This window comes from Salvelinus alpinus, chromosome 37 (genome assembly GCF_045679555.1).
Source record: "Salvelinus alpinus chromosome 37, SLU_Salpinus.1, whole genome shotgun sequence".
Lineage (NCBI taxonomy): Eukaryota > Metazoa > Chordata > Actinopteri > Salmoniformes > Salmonidae > Salvelinus > Salvelinus alpinus.
The window spans coordinates 2,803,495-2,830,113 of NC_092122.1; the positions used below are offsets into that span (position 1 = coordinate 2,803,495).

The 26,619-nt window shown below is 44.6% G+C and overlaps 1 protein-coding gene across 2 annotated transcripts in view; it reads right to left on the minus strand.

Moving 5' to 3' along the window:
- Positions 1-15,186: 15,186 nt before the first annotated feature.
- The window catches only part of LOC139565792 (copine-8), a 124,228-nt gene continuing 112,795 nt past the window's right edge, over positions 15,187-26,619 (minus strand). For both annotated transcript variants that reach the window (XM_071386361.1, XM_071386360.1), the window contains 4 exons: positions 25,991-26,093; positions 23,392-23,449; positions 23,210-23,283; positions 15,187-20,463 (listed from right to left, as the gene is read on the minus strand). In XM_071386361.1, the coding sequence (XP_071242462.1) occupies positions 20,275-20,463; positions 23,210-23,283; positions 23,392-23,449; positions 25,991-26,093 (424 nt within the window). In that variant the 3' untranslated portion in view covers positions 15,187-20,274. The remainder of the gene's footprint in view (positions 20,464-23,209; positions 23,284-23,391; positions 23,450-25,990; positions 26,094-26,619) is intronic.

Here is a 26,619-nt window from a genome sequence, read left to right on the forward strand (position 1 = left end):
GAGAGAGAGAGAGATGCAGAGAGAGAGAGAGAGATGCAGAGAGAGAGAGAGAGATGCAGAGAGAGAGAGAGAGATGCAGAGAGAGAGCGAGAGATGCAGAGAGAGAGAGAGAGATGCAGAGAGAGAGAGAGAGATATGCAGAGAGAGAGAGATGCAGAGAGAGAGAGATGCAGAGAGAGAGAGATGCAGAGAGAGAGAGAGAGATGCAGAGAGAGAGATGCAGAGAGAGAGAGAGAGAGATGCAGAGAGAGAGAGATGCAGAGAGAGAGAGAGAGAGAGAGATGCAGAGAGAGAGAGAGATGCAGAGAGAGAGAGAGAGAGATGTTAAACATATTAGAGAGACATATTTCCCTCAGATTACACAGATCCACAAAGAATTTGAAAACAAATCCAATTTTGATAAACTCCCATATCTACTGGGAGAAATTCCACAGTGTGCCATCACAGCAGCAAGATTTGTGACCTGTTGCCACAAGAAAAGGGCAACCAGTGAAGAACAAACACCATTGTAAATACAACCCATATTTATGCTTATTTATTTTAACTTGTGTGCTTTAACCATTTGTACATTGTTACAACACTGTGTATATATAATATAACATTTGTAATGTCTTTATTGTTTTGAAACTTCTGTATGTGTAATGTTTACTGTTAATTTGTATTGTTTATTTCACTTTTGTATAATATCTACCTCACTTGCTTTGGCAATGTTAACACATGTTTCCCATGCCAATAAAGCCCCTTGAATTGAATTGAATTGAGATGCAGAGAGAGATGCAGAGAGAGAGAGAGAGAGATGCAGAGAGAGAGAGAGAGATGCAGAGAGAGAGATGCAGAGAGAGAGATGCAGAGAGAGAGATGCAGAGAGAGAGAGAACCAGTGAAGAACAAACACCATTGTAAATACAACCCATATTTATGCTTATTTATTTTAACTTGTGTGCTTTAACCATTTGTACATTGTTACAACACTCTATATATATAATATAACATTTGTAATGTCTTTATTGTTTTGAAACTTCTGTATGTGTAATGTTTACTGTTAATTTGTATTGTTTATTTCACTTTTGTATAATATCTACCTCACTTGCTTTGGCAATGTTAACACATGTTTCCCATGCCAATAAAGCCCCTTGAATTGAATTGAGAGAGAGAGAGAGAGAGAGATGCAGAGAGAGAGAGAGAGAGAGAGAGGGATGCAGAGAGAGAGATGCAGAGAGAGAGAGAGATGCAGAGAGAGAGAGAGAGAGATGCAGAGAGAGAGAGATGCAGAGAGAGAGAGAGAGAGAGATGCAGAGAGAGAGAGAGAGAGAGATGCAGAGAGAGAGAGATGCAGATAATATCTCTCTCTGCATCTCTCTCTCTCTCTCTGCATCTATTAATATACCATATTAATATCAATATTAATATTAATATTAATATCTGATATTAATATACCATATTAGAGAGACATATTTCCCTCAGATTACACAGACCCACAAAGAATTTGAAAACAAATCCAATTTTGATAAACTCCCATATCTACTGGGAGAAATTCCACAGTGTGCCATCACAGCAGCAAGATTTGTGACCTGTTGCCACAAGAAAAGGGCAAACAGTGAAGAACAAACACCATTGTAAATACAACCCATATTTATGCTTATTTATTTTAACTTGTGTGCTTTAACCATTTGTACATTGTTACAACACTGTATATATATATAATATAACATTTGTAATGTCTTTATTGTTTTGAAACTTCTGTATGTGTAATGTTTACTGTTAATTTGTATTGTTTATTTCACTTTTGTATAATATCTACCTCACTTGCTTTGGCAATGTTAACACATGTTTCCCATGCCAATAAAGCCCCTTGAATTGAATTGAATTGAATTGAGAGAGAGGACAGCGGGGAAGAGGCGAAGCGAGAAGATTTACTCCACCCAAAATCTGTTCGCTTGAGATAAGCAGACCAAGTGGTGGTCTATGAGAGGTTTTCGAATTATGCAAACCTTATTTGATCGAATATAAGTTTCATAATGTATAACTGATATAAATGGATGCATGTGGCATTTTGGCAACTTTGATTAAAACAACAACACGCATCTCATTGGATAGAATGGTCCCACCTGATCTCGCCTGATCTCGCCTCCACCTGCCTGCCTCCCATCTTTGAGGACATGCATTTCCATCATTAGAGTGGTCACTCGACTATCTTGTCGATATAATAGATCATCTTTGGTAGTGATCTGTGAGGAAGGCCTTGGTTCTGTAGCTCCTGTCTCATTAGTTGACTGCCACACTGTGACACTGTGCCTCCCTGCCTGACGCCCTCTAGTCCAGGTGTAGGCAACTTGATTCAGCCGCAGGCTGTACTAGTCATTATGAGGCAGGGAAAGGCGGAGTGGAGTTGGTCGTTTTGTGTTTTATTAGGTTAGCGTTTTATTTCACTGCTAAAGGTATCCGAGCACAGACAATAACAGCAGCATACAGAGCGACCCCAACCCGAGTTAACCTCTGACTTATGAGGAAGTAGAAAGCCCATCCCTTCGTGATAGGGGGCGTGGTTTCTACCGCTACACAGATAGGACAACCCTGACCTCTTACGCAAGGAAGTACAAACAGCCTTCAACACTGACAGGAGGTGTGGTTTGTTTTGCTACACCAGCAGCTCAAACTGGACTCTGTCCAGACATTCCTCACCCAGACCCAGCCATTACACACACTGCAACTGAGGTGAGAGTTGTTGCTTGACAACTTGGATGTGTTTTATGCAATTACTATGAATCTCCCAAAGACAACCTCTAAATTACTTCCTCTACTCACTCCTGGTTGTAAATAAGTTTACACCAGGGTAGTTACTATCAAATTAAGTGATTCATTGAATACGTAGGTATGTTCAAGATGGCGCCGGAGGGAGGGCTGCCGTCTTATCGGCACTTAACCAACCATACTATTTGAAAAGAAAATTGCGTTGTTTGTAACTTGTTTTGTACATAAATGTTGCTGCTACCGTCTCTTATGACCGAAAAGAGCTTCTGGACATCAGAACTGGGATTACTCACCTCAAATTGGACGAGGAGTTGTTCTTCAATGAGTTGGATGGGAGGGATATAATACAGATTCGCTGGAAAAGGAAACGTAAGTTTCGTGGAAAGAGATCTGTCACGCCCTGGCCTTCTTTATTATTTTAGTTAGGTCAGGGTGTGACATGGGGGATGTTTGTGTGTTTTTTGTCTAGTCTAGGGTGTTTGTATTGTATAGGGGGTTTTGTAGAGTTTATGGGGTTGTGTTCAGTGTAGGTGTTTAGGTAAGTCTATGGTTGCCTGGATTGGTTCTCAATCAGAGACAGCTGTCTATCGTTGTCTCTGATTGGGAGCCATATTTAAGGCAGCCATAGGCATTAGGTAGGTTGTGGGTAATTGTCTATGTTTGACGTTAGTAGCGTGTGTCTGCACTTTCGTTTGTTAGCTTCACGGTCGTTTGTTTTGTTTTGTTTAGTTTGTGTTAGTTTCGTGTTCGTTTCATCTTCTCAAATAAAAGAAGATGTATCTATATCACGCTGCGCCTTGGTCCACTCTTTCACCTAAAGACGATCGTGACAAGATCAGGATGCCTTGTGAGGATCATGCGACGAGTGGCTAATCTGCCCTTGCCTTCCATCCTGCTAGCTAACGTTCAATCGCTGGAAAATAAATGGGACGAACTGAAAGCATGTATATCCTACCAACGGGACATTAAAAACTGTAATATCTTATGTTTCACCGAGTCGTGGCTGAACGACGGCATTAAGAACATACAGCTGGCGGGTTATACACTATCAGCCTCTGGAAAACAGCAGCCTCTGGTAAGACAAGGGGCGGGGGCCTATGCATATTTGTAAACAATAGATGGTGCACAATATCTAAGGAAGCTTCAAGGTTTTGCTCGCCTGAGGTAGAGTATCTCATGATAAACTGTAGACCACACTATCTACCTAGAGAGTTTATCTGTATTTTTTTGTAGCTGTCTACATACCACCACAGACCGACGCTGGAACTAAAACCGCACTCAATGAGCTGTATTCCGCCATAAGAAAACAGGAAAACGCTCATTCTGACACGGCACTCGTAGTGGACCGGGGACTTTAATGCAGGGAAACTTAAATCAGTTGTACCTAATGTCTATCAGCATGTTAAATGTGCAACCAGAGGGAAAACAATTCCATACCACCTTTACTCCACACACAGAGACGCGTATAAAGCTCTCCCTCACCCTCCATTTGGCAAATCTGACCATAACTGTATCCTCCTGATTCCAAGCCACAATAAGCAGGAAGCACCAGTGACTCGGTCTATAAAAAACTGGTCAAATTAATCAGATGCTAAACTACAGGACTGTTTTGCTAGCACAAACTAGAATATGTTCTGGGATTCTTCCAATGGCATTGAGGAGTACACCACATCCGTCACTGGCTTTATCAATAAGTGCATCGAGGACATCATCCCCACAGTGACTGTACGTACATACCCCAACCATAAGCCATGAATTCCATGCAACATTCACACTGAGCTAAAGGGTAGAGTCCCGCTTTCAAGGAGCGGGACTCTAACCCGCTATGCCCTCCGACAAACCATCAAACAGGAAAAGTGTCAATACAGGACTAAGATCGAATCGTACTACACCGGCTCCGACGCTTGTCGGACGTGGCAGGGCTTGCAAACTATTACAGAATACAAAGGGAAGCACGGCCGAGAGATGCCCAGTGACATGAGCCTACCAGACGAGCTAAATAACTTCTATGTTCGCTTCGAGGCAAGTAACACTGAAACGTGCATGAGAGCATCAGCTGTTCCGAACAACTGTGATCACACTCTCCGCAGCCGATGTGAGTAACAAGTCAACATTCACAAGGCCACAGGGCCAGATTAACTGGACGTGTACTCGGAGCATGCGCTGACCAACTGGCAAGGGTCTTCACTGACATTTTCAACCTCTCCCTGTCTGAGTCTGTAATACCAACAAGTTTCAAGCAGACCACCATAGTCCCTTTGCCCAAGAACACTAAGGTAACCTGCCTAAATGACTACCGACCCGTAGCACTCACGTCTGTAGCCATGAAATGCTTTGAAAGGCTGGTTATGACTCACAACCATTATCCCAGAAACCCTAGACCCACTCCAATTTGGATTCCGCAGCAACAGATCCGCAGATGATCAAATCAAATCAAATGTTGTTGTCACATACACATGGACGCAGATATTAATGTGAGTGTAGTGAAATGCTTGTGCAGTCGGAACTAGAATCTAACAATTCCAAAAACTACCTAATACACACATCTAAAGCAGTGAATGAGAATATGTACATAAAAATATATGGATGAGCGATGGCCGAGATGCATAGGCAAGGTGCAATATATGGTATAAAATACAATATATACATATGATATGAGTATTGTAAGATATTTAAACATTTTTAAAGTGGTATTATTTCTAGTGGCATTGTTACAAAAAGACGAAGTGATCCAGTGATTGGGTCTCAATGTAGGCAGCAGCATCTCTGAGTTAGTGATTGCTGTTTAGCAGTCTGATGGCCTTGAGATAGAAGTATCGGTAATGCGGTAATGCGTTGGACAGACCGCACCACCCTCTGGAGAGCCTTGAGGTTTGAGGGCGGTGCAGTTGCCGTACCAGGCTGTGACAGCCGACAGGATGCTCTCGATTGTGCATCTGTAAAAGTTTGTCAGGGTTTTGGGTGACAAGCCAAATTTCAGCCTCCTGAAGTGTTACGCCTTCTTCACTGTTGCGCCTTCTTCACCACACTGTCTGTGTGGGTGGACCATTTCAGTTTGTCTGTGATGTGTACGCCGAGGAACTTAAAACTTCTCCACTGCTGTCCCTTCGATGGGGATAGGGGGGTGCTCCCTCTGATGCTTCCTGAAGTCCACAATCATCTCCTTTGTCTCGTCGTTGTTGGTAATTAAGCTCACTACTGATGTGTCGTCTGCAAACTTGATGATTGAGTTGGAGGCGTGCATGGCCACACAGTTGTGGGTGAACAGGGAGTACAGGAGGAGGCTGAACACGCAACCTTGTGGGGCCCCAGTGTTGAGGGTCAGCGAAGTCGAGATGTTCCTTCACCACCTGGGGGCAGCCCGTCAGAAAGTCCAGGACCCAATTGCACACGGCGGGGTTGAGACCCAGGTCCTCCAGCTTGATGATGAGCTTGGAGGGTATTATGGTGTTGAATGCTGAGCTGTAATCAATGAACAGCATTCTTACATAGGTATTCCTCTTGTCCAGATGGGATAGGGCAGTATGATGGCGATTGCATCGTCTGTGGACTTGTTGGGGCAGTACGCAAACTGAAGTGGGTCTAGGGCAGTTCATGATGACAAAAGTGAGTGCTACAGGGCGGTAGTCATTTAGTTCAGTTATCTTTGCCTTATTGGGTACAGGAACAATGGTGGCCATCTTGAAGAATGTGGGGATAGCAGACTGGGATAGGGAGCCATCCAGCTGGTCTGCGCATGCTCTGGGGATGCGGCTGGGGATGCGGCTAGGGATGCCATCTGGGCCAGCAGCCTTGCGAGGGTTAATACGCTTAAATGTTTCGCTCACGTCGGCCACGGAGAAGGAGGGGGGGGGGGGGGCAGGCCGTGTTAGCGGGCCGTGACGGTGGCACTATTATCCTCAAAACAGGCAAAGAAGGTGTTTAGTTTGTCTGGAAGCGTGACGTCGGTGTCCGTGATGTGGCTGGTTTTCTTTTTGTATTCTGTGATTTCCTGTAGACCCTGCCACATACGTTTTGTGCCTGTGGAGTGCGATCTTTATTGCACTCCACACTGCCCTTTCCCACCTGGACAAAAGGAACACCTACGTGAGAATGCTATTCATTGACTACAACTCAGCGTTCAACACCATAGTGCCCTCAAAGCTCATCCCTAAGCTAAGGGCCTGAGACTAAACACCTCCCTCTGCAACTGGATCCTGGACTTCCTGACGGGCCGCCCCCAGGTGGTAAGGGTAGGTAACAACACATCCGCCACGCTGATCCTCAACACGGGGGCCCCTCAGGGGTTTGTGCTCAGTCCCCTCCTGTACTCCCTGTTTACTCATGACTGCACGGCCAGGCACGACACCATCATTAAGTTTGCTGATGACACAACAGTGATCACCTGATCACCGACAACGATGAGACAGCCTATAGGGAGGAGGTCAGAGACCTGACCGTGTGGTGCAAGGATAACAACCTCTCCCTAAATGTGATCAAGACAAAGGAGATGATTGTGTACTACAGGAAAAGGAGGACTGAGCACGCCCCCATTCTCATCGACGGGGCTGTAGTGGAGCAGGTTGAGAGCTTCAAGTTCCTTGGTGTCCACATCACCAACAAACTAACATGGTCCAAGCACACCAAGACAGTCGTGAAGAGGGCACGACAAAACCTATTCCCCCTCAGGAGACTGAAAAGATTTGGCATGGGTCTTCAGATCCTCAAAAGGTTTTACAGCTGCACCATCGAGAGCATCCTGACGGGTAGCATCACTGCCTGGTATGGCAACTGCTCTGCCTCCGACCGCAAGGCACTACAGAGGGTAGTGCGTACGGCCCAGTACATCGCCCAGTACATCGCCCCGTCCAAGCTGCCTGCCATCCAGGACCTCTATACCAGGCAGTGTCGGAGGAAGGCCCTAAAAATGGTCAAAGACTCCAGCCACCCTAGTCATAGACTGTTCTCTCTGCTATATCACGGTAGCGGAGCGCCAAGTCTAGGTCCAAGAGGCTTCCAAACAGCTTCTACCCCCAAGCCATAAGACTCCTGAACATCTAATCAAATGGCTACCCAGACTATTTGCATTGCCCCCACCCCCCACCCCGCTGCTACTCTCCGTTATTACCTATATATAGCCACTTTAATAACTCTACCTACATAGACACATTGACTCTGTACCGGTACCCCCTGTATATTGCCCCGCTATTGTTATTTACTGCTGCTCTTTAATTATTTGTTATTCTTATCTCTTACTTTTTTTAGGGGTATTTTCTTAACTTTATTGTTGGTTATGTAAGCATTTTACTGTAAGGTCTACACCTGTTGTATTCGGCCAAAGTGACAAATACAATTTGATTTGATAGTACTCATAACAAATTAGTGGAGTTAGTTGGAGTTAAATCAGAAACACTGTCAAGGCAAAAAGAAACTTCACATGAAAATATTCAAGTTCAATGCCGCCTTCATGACATGGAAAAGCTGCATCCTGTAATGAAGAACGCAGCACGCAGGGTATCCTATATTAAGAATATTTTCTCTAGCTGTTCAATTCATTAAATGTATCGAAGTTTATCATCAGAAGTTAATTACCATGCCCGGGAAACTGTCGAGTCCTCTAATTAATGTAATTAGACGACTCTAATAAACGACTTCCGGCGCCGAAACGAGATGGCCGCCTCGCTTCGCGTTCCTTGGAAAATATGCAGTATTTTGTTTTTTTATGTGTTATTTCTTACATCGGTACCCCAGGTAATCTTAGGTTTCATTACATACAGTCGGGAGGAACTACTGAATATACGATTAACGTCAACTCATCATCGTTCCTACCAGGAATATGACTTTCCCGAAACGGATCCAGTGTTTTGCCTTCCACCCAATACAATGGATCTGATCCCAGCCGGCGACCCTGTGCGACGCCGTAAAAGGGGAAACGAGGCGGTCTCCTGGCCAGGCTTCGGAGACGGGCACATCGCGCTCCACTCCCTAGCATACTACTCGCCAATGTCCAGTCTCTTGACAATAAGGTTGATGAAATCCGAGCACGGGTAGCATTCCAGAGAGACATCAGGGATTGCAACGTGCTCTGCTTCACGGAAACATGGCTAACTCAAGAGACGCTAACGGAGTCGGTGCAGCCAGCTGGTTTCTTCATGCATCGCGCCGACAGAAACAAACATCTTTCTGGTAAGAAGAGGGGCGGGGGGGTATGCCTTATGATTAACGAGACGTGGTGTGATCATCATAACAACACACAGGAACTCAAGTCATTCTGTTCACCTGATCTAGAACTCCTCACAATCAAATGTCGACCGCATTATCTACCAAGGGAATTCTCTTCGGTCATAATCACAGCCGTATATATTCCCCCCCAAGCAGACACATCGATGGCCCTGAACGAACTTTATCTGACTCTTTGTAAACTGGAAACCACACACCCTGAGGCTGCATTCATCGTAGCTGGGGATTTTAACAAGGCTAATCTAAAAACAAAACTCCCTAAATTCTATCAGCATATCGATTGTGCTACCAGGGCTGGAAAAACCCTAGATCATTGTTATACTAATTTCCGCGACGCATATAAGGCCCTCCCCCGCCCCCCTTTCGGAAAAGCTGACCACGACTCCATTTTGTTGATTCCAGCCTACAAACAGAAACTAAAACAACAAGCTCCCGCGCTCAGGTCTGTTCAACGCTGGTCCGACCAATCTGATTCCACGCTTCAAGACTGCTTCGATCACGCGGATTGGAATATGTTCCGCATTGCGTCCAACAACAATATTGACGAATATGCTGATTCGGTGAGCGAGTTCATTAGGAAGTGCATTGACGATGTCGTACCCACAGCAACGATTAAAACATTCCCAAACCAGAAACCGTGGATTGACGGCAGCATTCGCGTGAAACTGAAAGCGCGAACCACTGCTTTTAACCAGGGCAAGGTGACCGGAAGCATGACCGAATACAAACAGTGTAGCTATTCTCTCCGCAAGGCAATCAAACAGGCTAAGTCCCAGTACAGAGACAAAATCGAGTCGCAATTCAACAGCTCAGACACAAGAGGTATGTGGCAGGGTCTACAGTCAATCACGGATTACAAAAAGAAAACCAGCCCCGTCGCGGACCAGGATGTCTTGCTCCCAGACAGGCTAAACAACTTTTTTGCCCGCTTTGAGGACAATACAGTGCCACTGACACGGCCCCCTACCAAAACCTGCGGGCTCTCCTTCACTGCAGCCGAGGTGAGTAAAACATTTAAACAGTTAACCCTCGCAAGGCTGCAGGCCCAGACGGCATTCCCAGCCGCGTCCTCAGAGCATGCGCAGACCAGCTGGCTGGTGTGTTTACGGACATATTCAATCAATCCTTATCCCAGTCTGCTGTTCCCACATGCTTCAAGAGGGCCACCATTGTTCCTGTTCCCAAGAAAGCTAAGGTAACTGAGCTAAACGACTACCGCCCCGTAGCACTCACTTCCGTCATCATGAAGTGCTTTGAGAGACTAGTCAAGGACCATATCACCTCCACCCTACCGGACACCCTAGACCCACTCCAATTTGCTTACCGACCCAATAGGTCCACAGACGACGCAATCGCAACCACACTGCACACTGCCCTAACCCATCTGGACAAGAGGAATACCCATGTGAGAATGCTGTTCATCGATTACAGCTCAGCATTTAACACCATAGTACCCTCCAAACTCGTCATCAAGCTCGAGACCCTGGGTCTCGACCCCGCCCTGTGCAACTGGGTCCTGGACTTCCTGACGGGCCGCCCCCAGGTGGTGAGGGTAGGTAACAACATCTCCACCCCGCTGATCCTCAACACTGGGGCCCCACAAGGGTGCGTTCTGAGCCCTCTCCTGTACTCCCTGTTCACCCACGACTGCGTGGCCATGCACGCCTCCAACTCAATCATCAAGTTTGCGGATGACACTACAGTGGTAGGCTTGATTACCAACAACGACGAGACGGCCTACAGGGAGGAGGTGAGGGCCCTCGGAGTGTGGTGTCAGGAAAATAACCTCACACTCAACGTCAACAAAACAAAGGAGATGATTGTGGACTTCAGGAAACAGCAGAGGGAGCACCCCCCTATCCACATCGACGGGTCAGTAGTGGAGAAGGTGGAAAGTTTTAAGTTCCTCGGTGTACACATCACGGACAAACTGAATTGGTCCACCCACACAGACAGCGTCGTGAAGAAGGCGCAGCAGCGCCTCTTCAACCTCAGGAGGCTGAAGAAATTCGGCTTGTCACCAAAAGCACTCACAAACTTCTACAGATGCACAATCGAGAGCATCCTGTCGGGCTGTATCACCGCCTGGTACGGCAACTGCTCCGCCCACAACCGTAAGGCTCTCCAGAGGGTAGTGAGGTCTGCAGAACGCACCACCGGGGGCAAACTACCTGCCCTCCAGGACACCTACACCACCCGATGTCACAGGAAGGCCATAAAGATCATCAAGGACAACAACCACCCAAGCCACTGCCTGTTCACCCCGCTATCATCCAGAAGGCGAGGTCAGTACAGGTGCATCAAAGCAGGGACCGAGAGACTGAAAAACAGCTTCTATCTCAAGGCCATCAGACTGTTAAACAGCCACCACTAACATTTAGCGGCCGCTGCCAACATACTGACTCAACTCCAGCCACTTTAAAAATGGGAATTGATGGAAATTATGTAAAAATGTACCACTAGCCACTTTAAACAATGCCACTTAATATAATGTTTACATACCCTACATTACCCATCTCATATGTATATACTGTACTCTATATCATCTACTGCATCTTGCCATCTTTATATAATACATGTACCACTAGCCACTTTAAACTATGCCACTTTATGTTTACATACCCTACAGTACTCATCTCATATGTATATACCGTACTCTATACCATCTACTGCATCTTGCCTATGCCGTTCTGTACCACCACTCATTCATATATCTTTATGTACATATTCTTTATCCCTTTACACTTGTGTGTGTATAAGGTAGTAGTTGTGGAATTGTTAGGTTAGATTACTTGTTGGTTATTACTGCATTGTCGGAACTAGAAGCACAAGCATTTCGCTACACTCGCATTAACATCTGCTAACCATGTGTATGTGACTAATACAATTTGATTTGATTTGATTTGATGTGAAGACACTCCATTACATTTACATCATTTAAGTCATTTAGCAGACGCTCTTATCCAGAGCGACTTACAAATTGGTGCATTCACCTTATGATATCCAGTGGAACAACCACTTTACAATAGTGCATCTAACTCTTAAGGGGGGGGGGGTTAGAAGGATTACTTTATCCTATCCTAGGTATTCCTTAAAGAGGTGAGGTTTCAGGTGTCTCCGGAAGGTGGTGATTGACTCCGCTGACCTGGCGTCGTGAGGGAGTTTGTTCCACCATTGGGGTGCCAGAGCAGCGAACAGTTTTGACTGGGCTGAGCGGGAACTGTACTTCCTCAGAGGTAGGGAGGCGAGCAGGCCAGAGGTGGATGAACGCAGTGCCCTTGTTTGGGTGTAGGGCCTGATCAGAGCCTGAAGGTACGGAGGTGCCGTTCCCCTCACAGCTCCGTAGGCAAGCACCATGGATGTAGCTTTTCTGTTCAACTACTCAAAAACAATATTGAAGATACATGTTGTGTGTGACAATAACATTCTCTCTGTTCGCTCTAATTGGCTAAAGCTCTGTGTGTTTGTGTGTGTGTGTGTGAATATATTTGGCTGCATTTTAACAGGCAGCCCTATACTACTTCAAACGAGAACACTTAGGATGGACCAAAAACATGTCGGAGACATGATTTGTATCCATATGAACAGATTGATGAGTGGGAGCTAATGAGTGGGAGCTTCAAGATATAGAGCTAATTAGTAGTGAGTGGCATTGAAAACATAATCAAAAGGTTTTCAACAAGGTTTGAAAAAAAACATTTATAGCGATTTTGCGCCGACGTGTTAACGCATACGTGTAAGCATCTAGACCAGTGGTCAGCAACCGGTCGAGCATGATCGACTGGTCGATCTCCAAGGCATTCCTAGTCGATCACCAAACATTTCTGTAAAAAAATAAAAAAATAGCAGCCCTAGCACCTGGAAGGCAAAGTGCTCCCATTTTGAACAATTTGATGTGTCTGAAAGTAGAACTCGGCAGGCCCACAGAGCAAATCATTGGCCTACCCCGCTGGCCAATCAGATAGCTCTGATCACCGTGTTCGCACAGTGATTTCTCGTGTTTCTCACACCAGAAAAGAGAAGCCTCGAACACACAGAAAATTTGATATTGTGAGATTTAAAAACTTTTAAAACCATGACTAGAGAGAGACTCAACGAATATAGAAGAAAGCTGCTGTTTTTATGTGTAAGTTCATGTTTAAGTTGTTATTCACTACGGTCAACACTTTGTTCAACACTTTTCTAAGCAATACAATGTGGGTTCTCCCTACTATAGTATAACAAAGTGTTTTGATAAGCTTGCATCGTTATTATTTGAGGCCATAGCCGCGGGAAGTAGGTGTGCTGCAGCACCCCTGAAAAATCATATTTAATTTTTTATAAATGTTTAAAAAAATCAAACGTAGTGCACTGGGCCTTTACTAGTGCTGTATTAGCGGACTGATATTATTAAGCTCCAACAAAAAAATTCTCAGCACCCCTCTCAGCTGATCCCTCTCTCAGACTGAACATCAGATGCAGGCCATTAGTCTAAAACATCAAAAGCAAATGATTATGCTCATTCAGCTGTGCCTCACACGTAATAAAACAAATTATCTATACCAGTGTGACCATATACCTAAAAATGTTTAAATACAATTTCAGAATGGTCTGAAAATAACATTGGCAGGGCATTTCAAGCGTAGCCAGTGATAATATATTGGGGCTATAGCCTACTGCACAAACCCCAATGCTACAGAACTGTTTTTAATTGATTAATGTTGCGTAGGCTTGAGCCATGTTTAAAAAAATATCTGAGCAGTAGATCTCTGCTTGCATTTTGACTCAGAAACTGATCTCGACTCAGAAAAGGTTGGTGACCACTGATCTAGCCATACTTGCATGCAAACACATAACCCACCACAAATTCAAAGGTCACATGAGTAGGAGTATGGGCACATCAAAGTATGTAAATAGCTCATCTAAAACACTGAACAAAAATACTGAGTTACAGTTCATATAAGGATATCTCTGTGCATTCAAATTGCCATTGATAAATTGCAATTATGTTTGTTGTCCGTAGCTTATGCCTTCCCATAACCGAAACCGCCACCACGCTGTCTGCATTCTGCCCGGACAGTTGAAAATGGGATTCATCCGTGAAGAGCACACTTCTCCAGTGTGCCAGTGGCAATCAAAGGTGAGCATTTGCCAACTTCAGTCAGGTCAAGACCCTGGTAAGGACGACGAGCACGCAGATGAGCTTCCCCGAGACGATTTCTGACAGTTTGTGCAGATATTCTTCGGTTGTGGAAACGCACCGTTTCATCAGCTGCCACAGGTGAAGAAGCCAGATGTGGAGGTCCTGGGCTGGCGTGGTTACACATGGTCTGCGGTTGTGAGGCCAGCTGGACATACTGCCAAATTACCTAAAATGACATTGGAGGTGGCTTATGGTAGAGAAATGAACATTAAATTCTCTGGCAACAGCTCTGGTGTACATTCCTGCCAATTGCATACTCCCTCAACTTTAGACATCCGTGGCATTGTGTTGTGTGACAAAAATGCACATTTTATGAGTGACCTTTTATTGTCCCCAGCACAAGGTGCACCTTTGTAAAGATCATGCTGTTTAATCAGCTTCTTGATATGCCACACCTCTCAGATGGATGGATTATCTTGGCAAAGGAGAAATGCTCACTAACAGGGATGTAAACACATTTGTGCACAACTTTTTGAGAAATACGCTTTTTGTGCGTATGGAACATTTCTAGGATCTTTTATTTTAGCTCATGAAACATGGGACCAACACTTTACATGTGGTGTTTATATTTTTATTCATTATACTCGCCACCCACAGATGGTTTTCTTAGTTATTTATTTATTTAGCGATATGCAAAGTTCATGGACCAGGAAGTTGCATTCGGTCATGTTCCTTCGTGCACTATAAGGATGAACAAGATTATTTAGAGTGTTATTAGGATGCTAGGGGCCTGTTAGTTCTATGTGTCCAAACTCTCTATAATCCTTTGTCCCTGTTCAGGACCTCAGCCTCCCAAATCCTCTGCCATTGGTAATAATTACTTGCCAGGTGTCGAACAGGCTATATTATCCTTCCGCAATTAGAACGTCACACCAACACACAAAACAGACATTACCCCTAATGGGTTGAGAATGAGACTGTTGGAAGCCAGGAGGAGAAGAGGAAGGCTGGAGTGATTTATTGAGAACTCTCCTCTCCTTTTCTGTAAAATGTTGAGAAAGTAATGCATGCAAAGAAGAGCACTTCAGCAGAAAGTTAGTGTTAAGTAAGAATGTTTATTTAAAAATCAGTAGTTTGATTCAGAAATAGTAATCTATAATATGGATTACCAGACAATCAGGACTTCAGTCAGGCTTTCATCTGATTTACCACTGATTCCAAAAATGGTTTTCCCCATAAATGAAGTTACGCAACGAAAATATTGTACACGGACACAAAAGAGAGAACAAGTCCATATCTGAAGGCGTCGCACAAATTCCAAGTAATCAGTGAATGTTTAAGGCCATTTTGTATAGTTATTTTCATAGATTTTCTTTTTCCAAAACACTCAATTACAACAAAAAGAACTGGTGCATCTCATGTAAAACTGTACATGCAAACAGAGTGCACGAATATCTTGGATATCTTTCGTAAACAAAGATCACGTGTGTGAACTCACATGCTCTGTTAAAAACTCTGGCCGCACGCACGCACGCACGCACACACACACACACGGGGCTTGGCAAGCAGATGGCGAGTGTTGTAAAGCAGTGAAAGAAAAGAATGATCCTCTCCATAGTAGTGTAAAATGAGAAAGCACAAAAAAAATGACAACGTCAGTAGTCCTTGATGGTGACCATGGTCTCAGCTGTATGTGTGTCTGTGTGAGCGTGTGTGTGTGTGTGTGTCCACACTGTCAGTAGCCTGTGGGTGGTTAATGGGAGCCTATAACGTGCTCTAGACTGTGACCCAAAGTCCTAATGATACCTCCTGTTCTGCTACAAGCCCAGTGGGAGACTGCAGCACAGACAAGCTGGGTTTCAAATAACACACAAGCTATTCCTCACATAGTGCATTTCTATTGACAAGAGCCATGCGGTGCACTATATATGGATCTCACTAAAGGTTTCATATGATACAAAGACTCAAGACTACCTACAACTACTGATGCAGAGAGGCAATTATGGAACACTTTGAAATGTGTGAGGAAAACGAGATGAAAGAAGACATTAGTGAAAGTTGAGACAAGAAAGATCGGAAATACAGTTTGTCTACTGTATGTCTTTTTTTAAACAAGGCAAGAGTTTCTCAAATATATGTTGTGTAAAGTATGTGGGTTAAAAACGACAGACTGCCATGTTGAATATACCGTGCGGGTTTTTTTCTATCTCTAGGCTAGCCAACGTCTCTCTGTATAGGTTTGGCACTGTGTTGACTCAGGCATGTAGCATTAATGCCAGTACTCGGACTACATCAGTGGGTTGACCTGGTTGTCTACTTCTGTCCCGGGTCGTTCCACCTCAAAAAAACAAGAAAGAGGTTACATAGTGGCATTTTCACACTTCATGTTCAAATCAATTATGTAACTTGAAATGATTTGCAAATGAAGCATGAACATGCTAATATATGTACCGTTGACTTGCATTGGATAGTGTGACAAATGCTAAAAAGTTAGAATTCAAAACAGTGGCCAAGTAAACAAAACCAAAGAATGGGTTGCTGTCGTACTTTCTCCATAGACTGCTTACAGGGTACGGAAACCAATATGTAATTTTGTAATTTGGGTGAACTATCCCTTTAACATTGACATAGAATGATGAAATTACATGGAACGACCCTCCAATGACATAACCCACTGGTCTGTATCCCCCTCTCTCACCCCCCTCTCCTCCCGCTATGCCAAATATTATTGGCCTGGAGTCGATCCTATTTAAGCATTAAAACACAGTCTATTGTAATCTGTGAGGCTGCGTCCACTGAGCTGCAGTGAAACGAGAGGAGGAATTACACAGAAAAGAGAGGAGTTATTACGTGGTTGAATTGTGGCAAAGGGCATCTGTCTATCAATAATGATATGGCAACAGACCGACAGTGGCACACACATGAAAATGGCAACAACTAGGAAATACATAAATGTGGTGTTGGAATGTCTGTTTGATAATGGATATTGATATTGATATGTAACCAATCAAGTTATCAATTACACACCACCTCCATACAAGCAGTAGCTAATAGTTATATTATGATAATAATAATTAATATTATTAATAATTAAAAGGCAGTTGATATAAACTCCAACTGCCTTTACGGGCCGGCAGATTGAAGAGGATACCCTGGCTGTAAGAAGTAAGAGTGGGTTGACTGGGTATAATGGTTACGGGCCGGGAGTTTTTCCTCGGTGAGGAAAAACTCCTAGCCCTCAGTGGGTATTGTTAATTGGTATTATTGGATGAGAATTACAACATTTAGGAAGAACAAGTTGTCATGACGACCACTAGACACCATCATCTACGGCCAACACACTCAGGGCTAAACACAATAACAATATTACATAATGATTGGCACAACTCAAGACAATAAAATGACCTGAACAAGGCAACTTAAAACAATCTACTTAAGAATATCAACTTCCAAGGCAATAACCAAGCGGTTAAGAGCGTTGGGTCGGTAATTGAAAGGTCGCTGGTTCGAATTCTGAGCCAACTAGTAAAAAAAAAGAGAAGAAGATCTGCCCATGTGCCCTTGAGCAAGGCACTTAACCCGAACTGCTCCTGTAAGTCTAAATGACAAATGTAATAATAATAATACAAAAGAACAAGAACCGAACAGAAGGAAATCATTTTTGTTACTGTTTTTGACCACTGGGCTTCTGCTGTTGTCTCAAACTGGATCTGAGAGCATCTGTTGTTTATTTAAATGGATTTGGAAGGGAATATGATGTTGGTTGAGTCACTGTTGTTCTCGGCAAAGTGAGAAAACCCGTGGGCACTCGCAGCGTGGCTGGCATGGGCACCCTATCGCCAAGGCAGTTTAGAAAGGAGCAGAATGCACTTCAACAACAGAGTTAAAAGTTAAAAACATTTAACCCCAAAGCCTGAGAGCAGTGACAGGCAGGGAAGTGTAGGACCACAATGCATGCTCTGACGCTACACTCATGCAAAGGGACACACAGTATAGTACAGTGGCTACTTGGACCTGCACTGTTGCAACCTCAACCTGACTCCCCTGGCAAAGACAACACGCTGAGAGATAAAGAGAGAGAATATTGATTGATATTCCAAAGTTCCATACTGAAAGAAGTATGTACAGTACCAGCCAAAAGTTTGGACACACCTACTCGTTCAAGGGTTTTCCTTTATTTTTACTATTTTCTAAATTGTAGAATAATAGTGAAGACATCAAAACTATGAAATAACACATATGGAATCATGTAGTAACCAAAAAAGTGTTAAATCAAAATATATTTTAGATTCTTCCAAGTAGCCACCCTTTGCCTTGATGACAGCTTTGTATTCTCTCAACCAGCTTCATGAGGTAGTCACCTTGAATACATTTAACACAGGTGTGTTAAAAGCTATATTGTGGAATTTCTTTCCATCTTAATAAGTTTGAGCCAATCAGTTGTGTTGTTACAGGGTAGGTGTGTTATACAGAAAATAGCCATATTATGGCGAGAACAGCTCAAATAAGCAAAGAGAAACGACAGTCCATCATTACTTTAAGACATGAAGGTCAGTCAATACGAAACATTTCAAGAACTTTGAAAGTTTCTTCAAATGCAGTCGCAAAAACCATCACGCGCCATGATGAAACTGGCTCTCATGAGGATCACCACAGGAAAGGAAGACCCAGATAAGTTCATTAGTTGCCAGCCTCAGAAATTGCATCCCAAATAAATGCTTCACAGAGTTCAAGTAACAGACACATCAACAGTTCAGAGGATACTGCATGAAATCAGGCCTTCATGGTTGAATTGCTGCAAAGAAACCACTACTAAAGGACACCAATAATAAGAAGAGACTTGCTTGGGCCAAGAAACATGAGCAATGGACATCAGACCTGTGGAGTCCAAATGTGAGATTTTTAGTTCCAACCGCCGTGTCTTTGTGAGACGCAGAGTAGGTGAACGGAGGATCTCCGCATGTGTGGTTCCCGCCATGAAGCATGGAGGAGGAGGTGTGATGGTGTGGGGGTGCTTTACTGGTGACACTGTCAGTGATTTGTTTGGAATTCAAGGCACACTTAAACAGCATGGCTACCACAACATTCTGCAGCGATACTCCATCCCATCTGGTTTGCGCTTAGTGGGACTATGATTCGTTTTTCAACAGGACAATGACCCAACACACATCCAGGCTGTGTAAGTGCTATTTGACCAAGAAGGAGTGTGATGGAGTGCTGCATCAGATGACCTGGCCTCCACAATCACCCAATCTCAACCCAATAGAGATGGTTTGGGATGAGTTGGACCGCAGAGTGAAGGAAAAGCAGCCAACAAATGAAGCTGGTTGAGAGAATGCTAAGAGTGTGCAAAGCTGCCATCAAGGAAAAGGGTGGCTAATTTGAAGAATCTCAAATATATTTTGATTTTTTAAACACTTTTTTGGTTACTACATGATTCCATATGTGTTATTTCATAGTTTTGATGTCTTCACTATTATTCTACAATGTAGAAAATAGTCAAAATAAAGAAAAACCCTTGAATGAGTAGATGTGTCCAAACTTTTGACTGGTACTGTATATTATACAAGTGTCCAATGGTAAAAATCATTATCATTAACATGTACTGTAAACATTGAGTGAGAGTTGGAAGAATAGAGAGACAGAGTAGAGAGAGATAGAATGAGAGAAGGAAATATATTTCCAGTTATTTACAACAGTCAAGCGATACCACATCCAGACTATAGAACCTTTTCACCACTCTGCTCCTGAAATAGGCCAGTCCCCAGGAACTTCCTTCCTATCCTCCTGTCATCCTTCCTTCTTTCCTTAAATCCTTCATTCCTTGCCAGGTGAGTTGGGAAGACCAGACTCTGTCCATCTTCCCGGGTGTGTCCCAGAGAGTGTCTCCATTGGCCGATATACACGAAGTCCAGACAGAGGAACGCTTGACAACGAAAGTAAACATGCCCTTGTTGACTCCATCCGCCCGTTCCAACGTAGAACCCTTTAGAACCGCTCAGTAAAAACTTTGAGAACCCTGCCATTCATTCTGCCAGTCAGTCAGTCTCCATTAGTGCAATGAGAGAGAGCGAGAAATCCAAGAAGGCCTGTCCTATCACTGAGCGAGTGATGCAGAGAGGAGAGAGACAAATACATATTTGAAGAGGTGTTGTTCGGGACCAGGTGGCATCTCCGCACCCTTCAGATCTGCGTCTGCAGGGGGTGTCCTGGGGGGGTGTATGGAGGGGGTGCGGGCGAGGGCTTGATGCCTCTGATCCTCATGTAGGAGAGGAACTGGTCAGGGACCTCAGCCAGAACATCCTTGGCTAGACGGGCCATACTCAGGATGTGGTTCCCTGTCCGGTCGGTGTAGTCTCTGAATGGGACAAACTGTAAGACAAGAGAAAGACCAAACAGGGCTGGAATTAGTTATAGTCTAGTCAATATACAGGTGTTTAGCTACTAAACGTTGAATCCTTACTGGAAAACAGACAGAGAGAAGAAATGGGGCTGGGGAAATATACTATATACTAAATATTAACTAACATAAAAGTATAGGAAATATATAGTAGGTGTTATGCCATTGTGTGTAAATAATACTTCCAAAGATCTTTGAAAAACTTAAGTTGAGACTTTTTGGACCCACAGTACAAGTAAAGCATGAATCTATTCATAACATTTGACAAGTTCAGAGCGAGTTGAAATTGGCCTAGCCAATCAGCTATCAAAGCCTTTCGTTTCCCTCGTCTCTTGTTGGGGTGTACGGTGCATCGCTAGCGAGCGCTCAGTCTCTTTCATATCTGATCTAATGTGGATGGAGGCAGGGCCAGTTTTATCAAAGAACTGTCTTTCATAGGGGTCCTGCCTGTCTCCGTGTGTGTGTGTGTAGAGGCAGCTAACTATCCAGACTGACAGATAGTGATGGAGTGAGTGAGCTAGGAAGAGCAGAACGGACCTCCTAGTGTGTGTGTGTGAGTGCGTGCGTGCATATACACTGCTCAAAAAACTAAAGGGAACACTTAAACAACACAATGTAACTCCAAGTCAATCACACTTCTGTGAAATCAAACTGTCCACTTAGGAAGCAACACTGATTGACAATAAATTTCACATGATGTTGTGCAAATGGAATAGACAAAAAGTGGAAATTATAGGCAATTAGCAAGACACCCCCAATAAAGGAGTGATTCTGCAGGTGGTGACCACAGACCACTTCTCAGTTCCTATGCTTCCTGGCTGATGTTTTGGTCACTTTTGAATGCTGGCGGTGCTCTCACTCTAGTGGTAGCATGAGACGGAGTCTACAACCCACACAAGTGGCTCAGGTAGTGCAGCTCATCCAGGATGGCACATCAATGCGAGCTGTGGCAAGAAGGTTTGCTGTGTCTGTCAGCGTAGTGTCCAGAGCATGGAGGCGCTACCAGGAGACAGGCCAGTACATCAGGAGACGTGGAGGAGGCCGTAGGAGGGCAACAACCCAGCAGCAGGACCGCTACCTCCGCCTTTGTGCAAGGAGGAGCACTGCCAGAGCCCTGCAAAATGACCTCCAGCAGGCCACAAATGTGCATGTGTCAGCATATGGTCTCACAAGGGCTCTGAGGATCTCATCTCGGTACCTAATGGCAGTCAGGCTATCTCTGGCGAGCACATGGAGGGCTGTGCGGCCCCACAAAGAAATGCCACCCCACACCATGACTGACCCACCGCCAAACCGGTCATGCTGGAGGATGTTGCAGGCAGCAGAACGTTCTCCACGGCGTCTCCAGACTCTGTCACGTCTGTCACATGTGCTCATGTGCTCAGTGTGAACCTGCTTTCATCTGTGAAGAGCACAGGGCGCCAGTGGCGAATTTGCAAATCTTGGTGTTCTCTGGCGCAATTATTAGACAGCAAGAAACGTCAAATCTGGTGCAGTCCATGAGGAGGAGATGCACTGCAGTACTTAATGCAGCTGGTGGCCACACCAGATACTGACTGTTACTTTTGATTTTGAACCCCCCCTTTGTTCAAGGACACATTATTCCATTTCTGTTAGTCACATGTCTGTGGAACTTGTTCAGTTTATGTCTCAGTTGTTGAATCTTGTTATGTTCATTCAAATAAATACACATGTTTTTACCCCATTCTTCGTGGTATCCAATTGGTAGTTACAGTCTTGTCCCATCGCTGCAACTCCCATACGGACTCGGGAGAGGCGAATGTCGAGAGCCGGCGTCCTCTGAAACACGAACCTGCCAAGCCGCACTGCTTCTTGACACACTGCTCGCTTAACCTGGAAGCTAGCCACACCAATGTGTTGGAGGAAACACACTAATTCTGGCGACCGCGTCAGCGTGCATTGTGCCCGGACCACCACAGGAGGCGCTAGTGCGCGATAGGACAAGAACATCCCTACCGGCCAAACCCTCCCCTAACCCGGACGACACTGGGCCAATTGCGCGCCGCACCATGGGTCTCCCGGTCATGGCTGACAGAGCCTGGACTCGAACCAGGACCTCTAGTGGCACTGCAATGCCTTAGACGACTGTGTCCTCGGGAGGCCCTGAACTCTCAATTTCTAACACATATAAACTCAGAAGTGAATCAAGCAGCTGACCAAATTATGCAAGAATTTACTTCTGGGTTAACAGAGATTAGGCCTGGGGCCTCTGTCCATCTGGCCTGATGAGGGAGGGCAGAGTGGGTGGGAATGATCTTAACTCAGACCAGATGTCTGTCTGTCTAATGGAACCAGGAGCCACCACATATATTTTAAACATGCTGTTAAACTCTAATGTATGAGCACAACTATCTGTGTAAATGTCCATTTTGGTTTTATGGATGATTCAGTTAATTCCCACCTGTGATTTCTAGTACTTCTAGTTTCTAGATTCTACTACTAGTTTATTTATCATCATTATGTGCATATAAATAGTATGTTGTAGCCTCTGTCCATGGCCCTGACTGTTCTGTGCTATGCAACCAATCAAATGCATTTTATAAAGCCCTTTGTACAATAGCAGCTGTCACAAAGTGAGGCTAGATGGTTGTAGACAGTTTGTTTTTGTTTGTGAGGCATATTCTAATGCTCCCAAAACCCCGCCTATTTGACTCCATGCAGCCTAGCAGTGGAACAGACAGAAGGTACATGGCGTACCTGAACAATGTCCCTCTCTGCATATCTTCCCTTCGACGAGATCCTCACTTCATCCCCGTCCAACTCAATCATCGCTGAGGAGAAACATCATACTGTAGTCATCATCTGCTCATTGGAGTGTGTGTGTGTGTGTGTGCGCATACGTACATTTGTGCATCTGTGTGCGTTTGTGTGTTTCTTACCATCAAATTCTGCTGGTCCCACCCCTACAATGATAATCGACATTGGAAGACACGAAGCCTGGATAGGACACGAGGAAACAAATTTGAGTCTCATATTCTCCTCATTATGTCTGTGACAAAGTTGAGTCTGTCACACAGTATACATATGCATAAGATTCTGTCAGACAGTCTGAGAAATACGTTTTATGAGTGACGTTGACTGAGCACCTATACAGCCTATAAAATAAAGTTAATTCACCCCAAGCTGTGTGAGTGTGTACAGTCGTGGCCAAAAGTTTTGAAAATGACACAAATATTAATTTTCACAAAGTCTGCTGCCTCAGTTTGTATGATGGCAATTTGCATATACTCCAGAATGTTATGAAGAGTGATCTGATGAATTGCAACTAAATTGCAAAGTCCCTCTTTGCCATGCAAATGAACTGAATCCCCCAAAAACATTTCCACTGCATTTCAGCCCTGCCACAAAAGGACGAGCTGACATCATGTCAGTTGTGACGAGGACAAGGCCGGAGATCACTATGTCATGCTGATTGAGTTCGAATAAACAGACTGGAAGCTTCAAAAGGAGGGTGGTGCTTGGAATCATTGTTCTTTCTCTGTCAACCATGGTTACCTGCAAGGAAACACGTGCCGTCATCATTGCTTTGCACAAAAAGGGTTTCACAGGCAAGGATATTGCTGCTAGTAAGATTGCACCTAAATCAACCATTTATCGGATCATCAAGAACTTCAAGGAGAGCGGTTCAATTGTTGTGAAGAAGGCTTCAGGGCGCCCAAGAAAGCCCAGCAAGCGCCAGGACCGTCTCCTAAAGTTGATTCAGCTGCGGGATCGAGGCACCACCAGTACAGAGCTTGCTCAGGAATGGCAGCAGGCAGGTGTGAGTGCATCTGCATGCACGGTGAGGCAAAGACTTTGAGGATGACCTGGTGTCAAGAAGGGCAGCAAAGAAGCCACTTCTCTCCAAGAAAAACATCAGGGACAGACTGATATTCTGCAAAAGGTACAGGGATTGGACTGCTGAAGACTGTGGTAAAGTCATTTTCTCTGATGAATCCTTTTTCCGATTGTTTAGGGCATCCAGAAAAAAGCTTGTCCGGAGAAGACAAGGTGAGCGCTACCATCAGTCCTGTGTCATGCCAACAGTAAAGCATCCTGAGTCCATTCATGTGTGGGGTTGCTTCTCAACCAAGGGAGTGGGCTCACTCACAATTTTGCCTAAGAACACAGCCATGAATAAAGAATGGTACCGAAGAATGGTATCCTCCGAGAGCAACTTATCCCAACCATCCAGGAACAGTTTGGTGACGAACAATGCCTTTTCCAGCATGATGGAGCACATTGCCATAAGGCAAAAATGATAACTAAGTGGCTCGAGGAACAAAACATCAATATTTTGGGTCCATGGCCAGGAAACTCCCCAGACCTTAATCCCATTGAGAACTTGTGGTCAATCCGCAAGAGGCGGGTGGACAAACAAAAACCCACAGATTCTGACAAACTTCAAGCATTGATTATGCAAGAATGGGCTGCCATCAGTCAGGATGTGGCCCAGAAGTTAATTGACAGCATGCCAGGGTGGATTGCAGAGGTCTTGAAAAAGAAGGGTCAACACTGCAAATATTGACTCTGCATCAACTTCATGTAATTGTCAATAAAAGCCTTTGACACATGAAATGCTTGTAATTATACTTCAGTATTCCATAGTAACATCTGACAAAAATATCTAAAGACACTGAAGCAGCAAACGTTGTGGAAATTAATATTTGTGTCATTCTCAAAACGTTTGCCACGGCTGTATGTGTAAATATTCATGGAGTGTGTCTGAGATGTAGTATCCAGAGTGGCGCAGCAGTCTAAGGCACTGCATCTCAGTGCAAGAGGCGTCACTACAGTCCCTGGTTCGAATCCAGGCTATATCACATCCGGCCGTGATCGGGAGTCCCATAGGGCTGTGCACAGAGTCGTCCGGGTCTGGCCGGGGTAGGCCGCCATTGTAAATAAGAATTTGTTTTTAACTGACTTGCCTAGCTAAATAAAACAAATTAAAAAACATTTTAAAAATATATTCCTGGAGGGCCTATCTGAATTTGAGGATGAGAGAATAAACAAGTCCCTCAACTCACACAACACTTTAATATGTGTGTATGTGTGTGTGTGCCATAACCCCGCCTCTGCTCTCTCCGTCTTTCTGAGTGATGAGTTGGTTTGATGTATTACCCCAGGGTTGCAGAATGATAGATGAGTTTATCAGAATGTCTTGTTTACTTGTTTCCCTAGGAACTGATCCCAAGTCAGCATTTACCTCTCACATACATACATGCATACATACTTACATTACTGTGCCCACTTCCCCCAATCAAGTCCCCTGTCCCATCTCCCATCTCCCCTGGCTATGGTAATACAGACAGTGATGTGTGTCTTAGCCACTAGCGTCCATACTGGCCATCTAGTGACTAGGGCCGGGATTCAATCAGATCGTGGATTTGGAAAATTGTCCATTTAAAAGTAATTCCGATTGAGCCTACATATGCAGGGTTGACCGTGAATGTGGTCTCCGCCAACGTGGGAACATTGCCTAGCAGTTGCTGTTCTTACGTTGACGATGGACTCCTTGGTCTGGGCCATGTCTGAGATGACTCCATCTGTGATGATGAGGAGGATGAAGTACTGAGAGCCATCCTTCACCGACGCAGCATACCTACACACAGGAGAGAAAAACACAGAGTACATAGGTGAGCCACGCACGTTTTTATATTATCCATAAAACCCTACATTCAAACATGGTCTTTATTTCCTACAGATGTAACCTTTCAAACCCGGCGTGAACTGGCTGGGTAGTGATATTATTTCCGGCACCTGCTTTACACAGCGTGGGCCCTAGCCTCTGACTGCTTCCTGTGCTTCTCAAACACACGTAAGGCGGGCGGAGAGAGAACCTCTGGTGCTTGCAGCGTCGGATACAGAGAAGTCGACTGAACGGTTATCAAACTGCGAGGAGCGTGAGGCACAGCAGAGAAGGAACGGAGCGGTTATTATTAAAACGTGGGGGCGAGTGGCACAGGTGAGACAAACAGAGGAGGTGAGAGGAAAGGAGGCTGGCATGACAGCGGTCCCTGGGAGTGAGGGGAGGGGTGAGGAGAAGGGAGGAGAGGGGTAAGGTGGTGTCTAGGGTGGCACTAATGATTGGATTCTGAGAGCCACACACACATTTTGCACTGGGTTGT